At 37.2% G+C, this 14,890-nt stretch overlaps 1 protein-coding gene and 1 pseudogene across 1 annotated transcript; one reads left to right on the forward strand and one right to left on the reverse strand.

Annotated features, from left to right (window-relative positions):
* Nucleotides 1-985: 985 nt before the first annotated feature.
* Nucleotides 986-2,251, reverse strand: LOC124985744 (ubiquitin carboxyl-terminal hydrolase 12-like; annotated as a pseudogene).
* A 4,050-nt stretch (nt 2,252-6,301) lies between these two features.
* LOC124985745 (protein YIPF4-like) lies at nt 6,302-7,319 on the forward strand. The gene is given in 3 exon segments (XM_047554372.1): nt 6,302-6,430; nt 6,589-6,713; nt 6,715-7,319. Coding segments are annotated over 3 exon segments (816 nt in total). The 3' UTR covers nt 7,277-7,319.
* Nucleotides 7,320-14,890: the final 7,571 nt, after the last annotated feature.

The following is a 14,890-nucleotide window of genomic DNA, read 5'->3' on the forward strand; positions in this document are numbered from 1 at the left end:
ATACACAATGGAATATTCCTCAGCTATGAAGAGAATAAAATTATGGCATTTGCTGGTAAATGGATGAAGTTAGAAAATACCATGCTACGTGAGATAGGCCAAGGTCAAAAAACCAAAGGTTGAATGTTTTCTCTGATAAGTGCATGACAATATAAAATGATGTGGGGTGGCTGAGGGAAGAGAAGAACGAAGGAACTTTGGAGCATTTAGAGGAAAAAGGTACAGGGGTGGGGATAGAAAAACAGTAGAATGAAACAGACAGTATTACCCTATATGCATGTATGATTACATAAATGGCATGAATATACATTGTGTAAAACCATAGAAATGAAAAGTTTTACTCCATTTGTATACAATGAATCAAAATGTGTCTGTAAAAGTAAAAAATATTTTAATAAAAAAAGAAATAACTTGTTTTATATTAGTCACATAACAAGACTTTTTGACTGTACATGAAGAGCACACTCATAAACACATCTCAAGTATGTTTATTTACTAACTGTTACTCCTAGATTACCCATACACACCAACACACCAGAAAAGCATAGTTAGTATTTTAAGTTTTTTAAAGTCCTTTTTATCTTCTTTTCTTTTTCTTTCCACACTCAGATGAGTTTCAGGGTTAATTCTCAGATATCTGCCTTCCAGCTAAGACTGGATGAAATTTGAAAACCTCCAAATGACCATGAATTTTTAAAAATTATCATTTTCTTCTTTTATTAGTGCATTGTAGTTATTAAAATAATCTTAAAGTTGTTTAAAATAAATTTTAAGCTAGGCATGCCAATGAAACAAAATATTAACTTAGGTGTACAAATGTAAAGTCAATTGGAATGTTTTTATGGGTGCCTGAGAGTTATGCATAATGGTGGGTTCGTTCTGAGATAATCATACATGCATGGAATAGAATTTGCCCCATTGCAGTCTCAGTACTTCCTCCTTCCCTCCCCTTCTCTCTCCTCCATTTACTTTACTGATCTTCCTACTATTTATTGTACTTATTTTTGTTAATCCAGAGTCTTTGCTTTATTGTGTGCAAGTGTGCTACTGCCCCCTGAGCTTCCTGCATTTCTCTTTCTTGAAAAATCAGTGCCTGATCCTTTCCAAAATAAGCAGAGAAGAAATAAGGCAGAAAATATCTCTTCATCACAGTTCCCCCACAGTCCTGAGCCTGATAGAAAAGGATGTAACCAGACTCAGAGTTCTTTGAGATATTTTCATGTCAACCCGTAGAATTCTTCAATAGCTTGTGCATCTATTTTTTCTAATGTCATCATCAAACAACAACCAAAAGTCATGACTCTTAACTATTGCAATATAATGGCCTCGATTGGAACCACTTCCACAGTGAACCACAACAACAACAAGGTAGTACATTCTGTCAGGATTGGTTGCATCAACTGAAGTGTTAAACAGACGGAGTTCTAAAGGAAAAACTACCCGGTAAGAAAGTTTTGTGTATCGATGAAGTTGGTCCATATATTTAAATCTCTTCAGGTGAAGAGCTAGAATCATAGGCAGTTTTTTAGCTTTCATCCGTTTATGTGCTTCCTGCTTGCTACGACACTCTTCACAGTAATATTTGTATTCACTGCATAGAGTTTCTGTGTTGCTAAAAACCCTTAAACGGTGATAATTGATGTGTTTTGTTCCACATCAACAGAAAGGTCTAAAAAATCTTCATCTTTGCTGCTTATAGTTTCACAAGTAAGACATCTGGTTTCATTAGTTAATGTTCCCTGAAAAATCTCATGTACCCACGTTGGGTCTGGTGTGCTGTTATTATTTTCACTATCAATATTCCTATTAGGTAAATGACCATTTTGTTTTTCCTGCTTTCTCTCTTCTTGTAAAATATCAGCAATTGTATTTAGTAGGTAATTTAAGAATTTATGGACATCTTGCTGCATGTAGTTGTCAAAAAGTTCATTTTCTTTCCGTAATCTTGTTATGAACTTCTCCGGAGGAATTACTCCAACCTTTTCCTTCTGAGGGCTATACTATGGAAGAGATCTGCTAAGCACGTAAGAAGGTTCTCCTTCTTCCTAGGCTGCCTCTTGTATGCTAGTACTTTTTCCCCGAAATGGACAACAAATTAAAGTGCTTGAAGAACTGAATTGCAGTAGCAGATATTCCCAAAATTGACTAATCCAAAATAGTGCTCATTAACTGGAAATTCTTCTGGACCAATCTCTTTCTCTAATACCTAGGCATTGGCGCCCATGGTACACATGGAAGCTAATTTGGAGACTGTCAGATTTCCATTCGCCCAGCGCCCTCTTCCACCCAATTACAGCGGTGGCAGCGGCGGGGGAGGAGGGCAGCCGGGCCCCAGCGCACACCAAAACGCTCGGGCAGACCCCTAGCCACCGCCTATTGTATTTTTACATTAATGTTTTGTAGGCAAACATGCGAGTGGAGTTCACTGTGGTGTATTGACCTGTGTTCAGAGCATCATTGGATCATTTTCATTCCATGGTTCCTCCCTCTCCTGTAACTCCTCCCAGCCCCAATTCCCTTCCTCCTCTCCACTGAACTCCCTTTTTCTTTCATGGTGTCCCTCTCTTTTATCCCCCTTCTTTTGCTTTCCGCATATGACAAAAAAAGTTGGACCCTTGACCTTCTGAGTCTGGCTGCTTTGACTTAGAATGATGTTCTCCAGTTCCAGCTATTTACTGGCAAATGCCATAAGTTCTTTCTTCTTAATGGTTCAGTAAAACTCCATTGTGAATATATACCACATTTTCTTTATCTGTTGATAGGCACCTGGACTGGTGTCATACCTTGACTGTTGTGAATGGCACTGCTATAAGCATTGAGGTCCCTGGATCACAGTGGCAACTGAATTTAGTTCTTTATGGATAAACACGGAGACATGAGATAGCTGGGTCATGGGGTAGTTCCATTTCTAGTCCTTTCAAGATTCTCCAGAGTGTTTTCCAGAATAGTACTACTTCATAATCCACCACATGGTATGATTGTGCATTTTCCCCGCACATCATCCTCAGCATTTATTAATATTTATACTCTTTTTGTCTTTAATTTTTAATAAATTTTAAAAATGTTTTTTATTCTTTTTGATTGCCATTCTAACTAGAGTGAAATGAAATCTCCATGTAGTTTTGATTTGCATTTCTGTGATGATTAGGAATATTGAACATGTTTTCTTGTATTTATTGGTCATTTGTGTGCTTTTCTTTTGAGAAATGTTTGTTTAGATAGTTTTAAAGTATTTTTTTCATTGTAGATGAACACAATACCTTTATTTATTTTTACATGGTGCTGAGGATACAACCCAGTACCTCACACATGCTAGGCAAATGTTCTGACTCTGAGAAGTCTCTGAGATTTCTCTGAAGTCTCAGAAGTCTCTGAGACTGTGTTCAGGACTCCTTGGCAGCCTCCTCCTCAGGATGGGTATTTCCTTCAATCTCCCAGATCCCCAAGTGTGGTCAGACAGCACAGATATTTCTTTCATCTCCCAGAACTAGGACAGAGGTGCAATCTCCTATGTCTGTGGCTGACACCTGCATGCTTCTTTGTTCTTACCAGTCCTTCTCTAGATTGTCATGATCCTATTAGCCTAGTCATGGGCCCAGCACTACTCACTGATCTGTGGACACTTCCAAGCAAAAGGCTCCACATGGCTGTTAACGTGTCCCAGAATGACAGCTGTGCAAGGCCACTGAGTCAGACTCCAAAATGGCACTTTCCTTTATCATCTCAGGTTCTGCCATCCTGGAACAAATTGCCATTGTTCGCTGTCCCTCTCATTGATTCCAGTAGTAAAAGCCTGGGATCCTCTGAGGGAATTGCGCCTTTGACTTCCTAGCTTTATGATCCAACAAAATGGGTTCAAATCTTTGTGTATGCAAACCAAAAACCCTAACAAGGAGAGAAGACAGTGGAGAAAGATTTGTTATGTGAAACAGTAAGGAAAGCACTAAGGTTATTTGTGAAACAATGCTGTCTCCAAAAAAGGAAAGGGAGGATTTAATTTGTACAGCCTGTACACATTCATATGGGAAACCATGCGGAGTAGCTCTGTTGGTCAGCTTCCATCATTTTCCTCATAATTATGGGTCTGAGGTGAGGCAGGGCATCATGACAGGGTGGTGGTGGAGCAAAAGTGCTTGGCTCATGACAGCTGGGAAGCAGAGAGAGATAGCAGGGGCCAGGGACATGCTAGACCTTCAAGAACATGCAACTACTGACCAACATCCTCCATTTGGGACCGGCGTCTCACAGTTTCCTGCACCTCCCAATAGCACCACCATTGAAGGAAAAATCCTTCCACACATTAGACCCTTGGGGGGACATTCTAGATTCAACCTCTATCAGGGGTGGACACATATCTGAGCTGCTCAGTTCAGGATCACAGATAAGAGATTTGAAATACAAACACTTCTGGGAATGTTGAGGTCAATTTTATAATGAAAGAAGTTCTGCTCTAGGGTAACTAAAAGAATATTCAGAGTGACTTGGTGAATTTGATTGGTTGCGCATAAGTTTCATGGATGAGTTTTAGATGTAATAAAAAGAGAAAAAAATAACCAAGAAGGTAGATTATTAATTCTTTTAAGAGACAGAAACTATCTCCCTCATAAGTATAGGTATTTTCCCCTACAGATCCCTGCTTTGCCCAGTGACTAGTAGAAAAAAATATCAGTAAAATGGTGACTAGAAAGCCTTGGAACCTCTTTCCCACCATGGACATATCAATTCCCCCAAACCTGGACAGATTCCCTTTCTGAGGCACTAAGAGGCTGGTTCAGGAGCTCCTACACCCAGGTAAGTGCAAAGCCAACCACATTAAAGCCAGTAGGAATGGAGTCACACCCTGAATTCAAAGCTCTTTTCTTTCTCCTTGCTTTCTCAATTACAAGTCTAAATTTGTTTTCCCTGTACTCTGTTCCATATCTTAGTGACTCACTATAAAATTAGGTGAAAGCATTAACCATTTCACTGTTCACCACTAACTTCCAAAGTATGGGAAAGGCTTCAATTATTAGGTAGTTATGAATTGAAAGCAAAGACTGACTATGGCACAAACCATGCACAGACCTTCAAATGACAAACTTCTGAACGATCACAGTTTTCTTAGATTCCCAGGTTGGATTGACTCAGTAACCTTGGGAACAAGATAAAATATTCACAACCCATGTTCCAGAGGTTATCTTCTCAAGTGTAATGAAATATCTTGGTGCCCATCTGCTAGAGACTAAGATGTGTCCACAAAAGATGCTATAAGCCAGGTATGGCAACACATGTGCCTCAGGAAGCTGAGGCAAGAGGATTATAAGTTCAAGGCCAGCCTGGGCAACTTAGTCCTGACACCTTGTGTCAAGATAAAAAGGACAGGGACAGGGAGAGGGGCCTAGCTCAATGGTAGAGAGCTTGCCTAGCCAGCATAATGCCCTTGGGTTTAATAACCAGAATCACTTAAAAAACAAAACAAAACAAAACAAACAAACAAACAAACAAAAAACCCTCAAAGCAAATAAAATTAAATGAAAAACATGGGAAAAAGCAATATAAAAAATGATGCTTTCAGAATAAGCACTGGCATTTATAAAGGAAAAGAACTCAAATGAGAAAAAGAGCAAAACTAATTTTGTGCCTCGAGGTTCTAGAAAAAGATGAACAACCTAAACCTAAATTACCAAAAGTAAGATTAGAGAAAAAAAAAAAAAGCTGGATTTTTTAAACAAAACTGAAAATGCCTCAGCTAGAATAAGAAAATAGAATACTCAAATATAATTAAAGTAAGAAATGAAGGAGGATGCAGTAGAAGTAATGCCACAGAGATGAGAAAGGTTAAAAAGATTACTATGAACACTGATATGCCAAAAAAATGAATACCCCAGAAGTTCATATATTCTATGAAAAATAGCATGAAAAAACTTGACACATGAAGAAATAAAAATCTGAATGGACCCTTTACATGTGAAGAGGTTTATTCAATGATCACTAAGCAGCAAAGAAAGACAATCCCAGGATCATATAGCTTCACTGGAGAATTCTACACACACACACACACACACACACACACACACACACACATATATATATATATATATATATATATACATATATATATATATATATATATATACATATATATATATATATATATATATATATATATATATATATATATATATATACTTAAGCACAAATCCTTTTCAATCTTTTTTAAAAAGTGTGTAACCGGAGGGAATACTTACAAACTCATTCTACCAAGCCAGAATTACCCAGATTTCAGTGCCAAACAGAGACAGTATAAGAAAAGATACCAGTTATGGTCCTGTCAGGGCGCTGGCGTCTTGGTGCTTGGGCAGTCGCCACCGGGAGGACTTTGGTGGTGCAGTCTCTGGGCAGCCAGGCGGCCTGCTTCGCTCCTCTTGGGCCTCTGTCCCAACCTGCACAGGTCGACTCGCGGCTCGCAGGCCCCACGTAGCGAGAGCCTGCGGGTGCCTATTGCTGAGGCCTTGGGACCAGGGCCCAGTTGCAGCCTCCTCCACCACAGAGGGGGAGGGGAGGCAAGATGCAGCCCCCAGGCCACCCAGGGCTTATACCCCAGCTTAGGGGGACTTCACCTTTGTCTCCTCAGCAGATGCAGAAGACCTTAGTGGTTTCATAGCATCCCCAGATGTCAAATTAAACCTTGGTGGAGATTTTATCAAAGAATCTACAGCCACTGCACTTCTGAGACAAAGGGTATGGCTGGCTTTTGGAAGTTGAAGATGATGATCCTGAAGATAACAAGCCACTCTTGGAAGAATTGGATATTGATCTAAAAGATATTTACTACAAAATCCGATGTATTTTGATGCCAATGCCATCACTTGGTTTTAATAGACAAGTGGTGAGAGACAATCCTGACTTTTGGGGTCCTCTGGCTGTTCTTTTCTTTTCCATGATATCATTGTATGGGCAGTTTAGGGTGGTCTCATGGATTATAACCATTTGGATATTTGGTTCACTGACAATTTTCTTGCTGGCCAGAGTTCTTGGTGGTGAAGTTGCATATGGCCATGTTCTTGGAGTTATAGGATATTCATTACTTCCTCTCATTGTAATAGCTCCAATAATTTTGGTGGTTGAATCATTTGAAGTGGTGTCTACACTTATAAATCTGTTTGGTGTGTTTTGGGCTGCCTACAGTGCTGCTTCATTGTTAGTGGGTGAAGAATTCAAGACCAAAAAGCCTCTCCTGATTTATCCAATCCTTTTATTATACATTTATTTTTTGTCTTTATATACTGGGGTGTGATCCAAGTGTTTCATGAGTAGAAAAAGACAATGTTACATTAGTATGTAGACTGAGACTTCTTGCTGAAGGGATTGGAAAAACGTTGCTGGTAAAATTTCACATGTTGAGATGAAAAGGCAGGTTTAAGGTCTTTATACAACAATATTTTTTGTATTTAATTAAGCAATTACAGTTAACTGGGATTTTTTGGTCAGAATTCTAAACTGTTTGATTCTTCATATTCCAGTGAATAAAATATAAAAGCATTGTGCTTAAAAAAAAAAGAAAGAAAGAAAAGATACCATAACAAATTCTGAAAAAATTGAGAAAAACTCCACCAAATTATTAAAAAACTGAATTCAACAACACACTTTAAAATTATATATGACTGAAGATTTAATTTAGTGAGAGAATATTTCATGAATTTTCATGAGGCACTGGACTGGAGCCTCAACACCACATGCACACCTACACAAAAATGAAAACTAAAGAATTATACACCATAATCAAGTGGAATTTATCCCTGAAATGCAAGGATGGTTCAAAATGAGGAAAATCCATGCAATCTACTACATTCATAGAAGAAAGGACAGTAAACACATGATCATTTCAGATGATGTAGAGGGGAAAAGCACTTGACAAAACTCAACACTAATTCATGATGAAGACAATCAACAAACCAGGATCGGAAGGAAACAGTCTCAACACAAGGAAAATCCCACAACTGACATCAAACCCAACAGTGAAAGCCTTGAAGCCTTTCCTCTAAGATTAGGAAGGAAGAAACATGCCCAGTCTTGCCACTTCCATTCAACAAAGTAGTAGAAGTTCTATGAGCAAATTCACAGGGAAAGAAAATAATAGACATCCAAATTAGAAAAGAGGTAAAATTCTCTGTTAATATCTGACATACATTCACAGGAAGAAAAACCTAAATACAACAGTTTCAGAACTCACTTAAAAATTCTTCAAAGTTATAGGATAAAAATCATATGTGTTTCTACATATATTGAAGAGTCAGAAAAGGAATGAAGAAGTAAATCTCATTTAAAAAGCATCAAAAAGAATAAAATACTTAAACTCTCCAAGGAGGCAAAACCTCAATTATTTACAACTTTAGAACAAGGTGGAAAAAATTAAATGAAGCAAACATAAGTAAAAGTTTTTTGTGTTCAAGGATTGAAAGACTTCAGATTGATATTTCCATATTACCCACAGTGCTGTGCATATTCAATACAATCCTTATCAAAATCTCAATGGTATTTTTGTCTAAATAGGAATAAAAACACTTAACATTGGTATGAAAATTCAAGAGATTTTGAATTTCCAAAGAAATATAGCCAAGGAAGAACTAGGAGATCTCACAAATTTTAACACCTAAACTTAATTTGACAGGAACTAAAATGATGGAATTGACATAAAGACCAATATACAGACCAATGAAACAGAATGGTGACACAGAAATAAACCTATGTGTATATGGGAAAAGGGTCTTCAACAAGGATCTCAGTACACAATGGGGAAAGGACAAAAACTTCAACATCTATTAGAAGAAAAATTGATGTTCACATTCAAAGAATGAAGATAGAACCTTACCTCACATGTAAATATTAATGTGAATAGAGAAAAGACTTGAATTAAGGCCTGAAGTTACTAAAACCCTATATGAAAGGAAAGTTTCATGACATCTGATTTGATGTCCCTTGGAATGACACTGAAAGCACGGGAAATAAATATGACAAATATGACCACATCAAACATGAAAATGTAGGACAAGGAATGCAGCCTGTGGTGAGTATGTGCTGAGCATGTCGAAGAGCCATTAGTACTGAATTTTGTCAAGTGCTTCCCCCCCACTACATCATCTGAAATGATCATGTGTTTACTGTTCTTTGTTCTATGAGTGTAGTAGATTGCATTGATTTTCCTCATTTTGAACCATTCTTGCATTTCAGGTGTAAATTCCACTTGATTATGGTATATAATTCTTTAATTTTCATTTTTTGTATAGGTGTGCATGTGGTGTTGAGGACCAAATCTACAGGCCCTACTAAATACACACACACACACACACACACACACACACACACACACATTATTGACACTGTTTCTCTGGTTGAACCATGATTTATACATACTTTATTACCTCTTTAGGATAAAAATATTGGGGTTAGACATAGGAGAGTCATAAAAAGGTGGAAGTATGACTTTGCTATTGTCCTTACATGAAGAACTTGTGCTTATTCAAAGTATTGCTTCCAGTAAGGCTACCAAATGGACATGCCTGTCACACTTTTGGTTTGAAGCAATGATTGCATTAAATCTTCTACTGAGTAATCATTTCAGTTGTGTTATGGGGCACAACTTAAGAACAGACCAATCACCACTGAGAAGTCCAAATTTAAGAGTCTTTATTAAGCCGGCCAGCTGACTGTCTCACACAATGCCCCAACAAATGGCTATTGGGAGAACTGCCCTGACCACAGTGTTGTAGGGGTTCTTATACCAAAAATTACATTAATCATAAGTGCATGTTGCTATGATTCAAAATTACACATTAACATCATGAGATCATCAACAGAGGGGGAAGTGGGTCAAAATGACCCTTACCTAGGTACAAACTAAAGAATGGTTGCTAACATCCACACAATCACTGTTCACCTGTGAACATTGTTTAGGAGCAATAGGAATCAAAAGAGAGCAATGTTTCTTTACATAGTAATTGTCATTATTTATTGTTAAACTTGTCACTAAGTAACTGGTGATGGGTACAGAGGAAGGGTGTTTCCATGGGAGAAGCTTATTTCCTATATAACATTTAGTCTCAGAGCAAAATGGAATCTGTTTAGTCATTTCCCTTAGAGTCTGGCCTATCACATTCTCATGGAACCATTCTGCCAATCACAGTTGTCTGTACTACTACAAGGAAAAGAGTGTGTGCTTTTGGTACCACTGGTATCATTAAGATATTTAAGATGACAGAGAAAATTAGAGAATGTGTCAGGGGAGAACTAATGTCATCTGAAGCTAAACAAAATTAGTTACATTATTTACCATTATTTAATACCATGTATTGAGTATCATACATGTGTCTGTGTATAGTCCATATGTTATTACAAGAGAAAACAGTATTGAACTAAAAGAAACCATATTTTTAAATAAAGAAATAATATTTTCTGGACCCACAGAATCCTACTGAGATGACAATATACCAAAAGACTGTGGCCTCTATTGACCCTCAAAATGAGATTATGAAAAGTAAGGGAAAACCAAGGATCTAGACTGGGTACTGCACTTGGGGTGCAGAAATTAAACAAATCAGTGGAAAGCACATTTGAAGCTAAAGGATGCTGAAAACGTCTCCCCAAAAACATTTTGGTATTAAATTAGTGCTGAGTCTTACCCTTTCCTTTTGTACCATAAGAGATCATTTCAATTTCAGTAGTCAAGTTCCTCTTCCTACTATATAATGCTAGTGTGTGTTACTGATAATCTTGTTCTTGGACATCTCGAAGAGAAAGAGCTTTATGTGAATCTGCAAGAAGCTTAAAAGCGCTATAGAAATTTGAGCCCAAACTATTTTGGGAAGTCTTTCATACTCTTCCAGACAAAGAAGCAGAAGATTATTTTTTGTAGTTAAGGGACTGCCATAGTTTGGATCTTGAGAGTCCCCCAAAGGTCCATTTGTTCTAGGCATGATTCTCAGTGTGGTGCTAGTGGGAGGGTATGAAGTTTCCAGAGGTAGGGCCAAGTTTGGAAAGTGGGTCCTTGGGGGTGTGCTGTCAATGGTTAGGGGATTTGCTTCAACACTCGCTCTCACCATGAAGACCTGCCTGTCTGCAGACCCAAGACCAATGGGGACAACTCATCATGAAATGAAACCTCAAATACTGTGAGCCAAAATAACGCATTATCTTTATAATTTGATTATTTCAGATCTTTGTTGAGTGATAGGAAGCTGACTATTGTGGAAGAAAACTAATTGCCTTGCCCGTGATCTCTTTTATGAGGGCCAGATATTTCAAATCTATTTTTAGAAGACCAGCCTGGTTAGGCTATGTTTTCTAAGAGTAGTAGACTTTACCTCTTTAAATTTAAGTTTTCTTCTGTGATATTAATTGGCTATGCAAAGAGGAGTAGATAGCATTGTGTGTAATAATGAGAAAAATTTACCATCTATTAGGGACATTTTTTATTTTTTATTTTTTATTTACACTTAAGAATTGTGTTGCATTGATGAACACTAATGTAATGTTTGGGATTCATTTATTAAAATGACATTATTCAGACAAAAATGACAGACTTACAAATTTCTATTGTATTTTAATGCTCTTTCAAAGAACAGAGTCTTTGAAAGTATTGCTCAAGTTTCCAGAAATACATTAAAATTGCATCTTGTAATCCTTTTTCTCAACTGAAGAAAAATATTTTGAAAATTAGAAAGGACTCATTTCCTATATGAAATGTTCCAAAAGTGCTCCTCTCAGTCTCAAAAGTAAAAAGGTAGGACCCAAGATTCACACCATATCAGGAACCATGCAAGGAATATGCTCAGGTGCTTACATGATGTACAGAACCTGATTTAGGGATTGCTAAATAAAATGTGTGGGAAGTCATTGATTTGACTTAGGCTCCTGCATAGACTCAAGAGACCAAATCAACATGGAGTTGCAGCACAGTAGAGAGCTGTGGAACTCAAATACCCTAAAAATGATGTGTTGCAGGCTGGGTTGCCAGCCTGTGGTACTACTGGGAGGTGGTACTTAGGAGGTAGCAGCCCAGGTGAGCTCAACATCTACTCTGCCCTAGGAGTGCAAGGATTTCATCTCCTCAGTGGACATGCCCCTAACAAATATTCAAAGTTCTGTTTAGAACCTAAATCCATTAGCTTCAACTTCCCACACGGATCTCTGCATGACTTCCAACTGGGAAGAGCAGCAATTTAAGACTTCTGGACAAAATCCCAATAGAAGTTTCTTCCAGTTCCATTCCCCTGTCCTAAGTGGTGAGCAGAGAAGCTGAGAGCCAGTTCAACAGGCTGCACTTCCAATTGACTCCAGCAGGTGGAGGGGCAGAAATCCTAAAAGGAGGTTGGGCTGAATCCCACCCAGTTCTAACTCCCTGTGAGAGGCACAGTAAAAAACAGAAGAATGTAAATACTCAGTATCATTTGAAAAAATTGTGTATTTTCAATTAAAAATTAAATAAAGCAAGAGTTGCTATTCTTATACCTGACAATATAGACTTCAAATCCAAATTAGAAGACACACAAAAAGGTCACTTCATAATTGTTATATCACCCAACATAGAGATATAAGTGTTTTAAATATTTTTGCCCCAAATATTTGTGCATTTATATACTTAAAACAAACATAAATCAATATAAAGAATATAATAGACCCCAGTAAAATAATGAGGGGTGATTTCCACCTCATCCTCAACTCCTCACTCACAAATAGCTAGGAAATCTAGACACAAACCAAGCAGACGTTTTGGAACATAAAACTTCTAATAATCAAGGGAATGTAACAGATATTTATAGAATTTTCCATCCATCAGCAACTAAATTTACTTCCTTCACTGCATAGGTAACCTTCTAAAAAATAGACCATGTGCTATGACACCCAATCACAAAAATACAGAGATATTCCTTGCATCATTTTGGTTTCAATACTATAAAATTATAAATTAATAACAAGATAAAAACAAATCACTTGAAAACCTGAAGATTAAATAATGCACATTTGAATGTGGAATGGGTCACTGAAGGAATGAAGGGAGAAATAAAAATTCTTAGAAAGAAATGAGATCTGAGGTAAAGCACATCCAAATATCTGAAAGAGTATAATGGCATTTCTAAGAGTCAAGTTCATATCACTGGGTGCCTATATTAAGAAAGTAGAACAGTCCTAAATAAATATTATAATTTACACCTCAAATCTCCAGAAAAGGAAGAACAAACTAATTCCCAAATCAGTAGAAGACAGAAAATAAGAAAGATCAGAGCCAAAGTTAATGAAATTGGGAAGCAAAAGATACTAAAAACTCAATGAAGTGAAGGTTAGTTCTTTAAAAAGATAAGAGTGATCAATTCTATCCAAAAGAAAAGGAGAGAAAACCCAAAACAACAAACTCAAAAGATGAAATTGAAGACATCACAACAAACACTTCTGAAATCTAGAGGCTCCTTAGAAATTATTTTGAAAATGTACACTCCAATAAACAGGAAAACCTACAAGATATTGACAAATTTCTACACACATATAAACTATTCCAACTGAACCATGGGGATGTAGAAAACCTAAATGTACCACTATTGAGCAGTGAGAGTGAATCAGGAAGTAAAGTTTTCCAACAAAGAAAAGCTCAAGATCAGATGGATTCTCAGCTGAGTCCTTCAAACTTTAAAGATGTCATCATGGCCAAAAAAAAAAAAAAAAAAAAAGTAAAAGAAAGGAAGAAAGAAAAAAATATTGGATGCATGGATGGGACTTTAGCTCAGTGGCAGAGCACTTGCCTATCTCCTACCTATCTCCTATGAGGCACTGGGATGGATCCTCAGCACCAAGTAAAAATAAATAAATAAAATAAAGGTATTGAATTCACCTACAATGAAACAAACTTTGAAATATGTTAAAACTATCTAAACAGACACTTCTCAAAAGAAAAACATACAAATGACCAATAAAAAAAGAAAACAAGTTCAATATTCCTAACCATCAGGGAAATGCAAATCAAAACTACATGGAGATTTCATCTCACTTCAGTTAGAATGGCAATCATGAAGAATAAAAAAATATTTTAAAAATTTATTAAAATTTAAAAAAATAAAAAAGAATACAAATATTATTAAATGCTGAGGACCATGTGTGGGGAAATGTACTCTCTTATAGTGTTGGTGGATTATGCAGTAGTACTTTTCTGAAAATCACTATAAAGAATACCAAAAGGACTAGCAATTGAACCACCCCATGACCCAGCTATTTCATGTCTTCCTGTTTATTCACAAAGAACTAAATTCAGCATATTACTGTGATCCAGGGACCTCAATGCTTATAGCAGTGCCATTCACAACAGTCAAGGTATGACACCAGTCCAGGTGCCTATCAACAGATAAAGAAAATGTGGTATATATTCACAATGGAGTTTTACTGAATCATTAAGAAGAATGAACTTATGGCATTTGCCAGTAAATAACTGGAAGTGGAAAACATTATACTAAGTCAAAGAAGCCAGACTCAGAAGGTCAATGGTCCAGTGTTTTTTGTCATATGCAGAGAGCAAAAAAAGGGGGTAAAAGAGAGGGACACCATGAAAGAAAAAGGGAGCTCAGGGGAGAGGAGGAAGGGAATTGGGGCTGGGAGGAGATACAGGAAAGGGAGGAACCATGGAATGAAAATGACCCAATGATGCTCTGAACACAGGAGAATATACCACAGTAAAATTCACTTGCATGTTTGCCTACAGAGCACCAATTTAAACATACAATAAATAGAAGGAAAATCAAAGAGTAGAGGAAGGGAATGGGGAGGGAGAAGAGGAGGGAAAGAGGAAGTACTGAGACTGCAAACAGGTCAAATTCTATTCCATGCATGTAACATTGTCTCAAAATAAACCCACAATTATGTATACCTC

The sequence above is a fragment of the Sciurus carolinensis genome, chromosome 5 (genome assembly GCF_902686445.1).
Source record: "Sciurus carolinensis chromosome 5, mSciCar1.2, whole genome shotgun sequence".
Classification (NCBI taxonomy): Eukaryota; Metazoa; Chordata; class Mammalia; order Rodentia; family Sciuridae; genus Sciurus; species Sciurus carolinensis.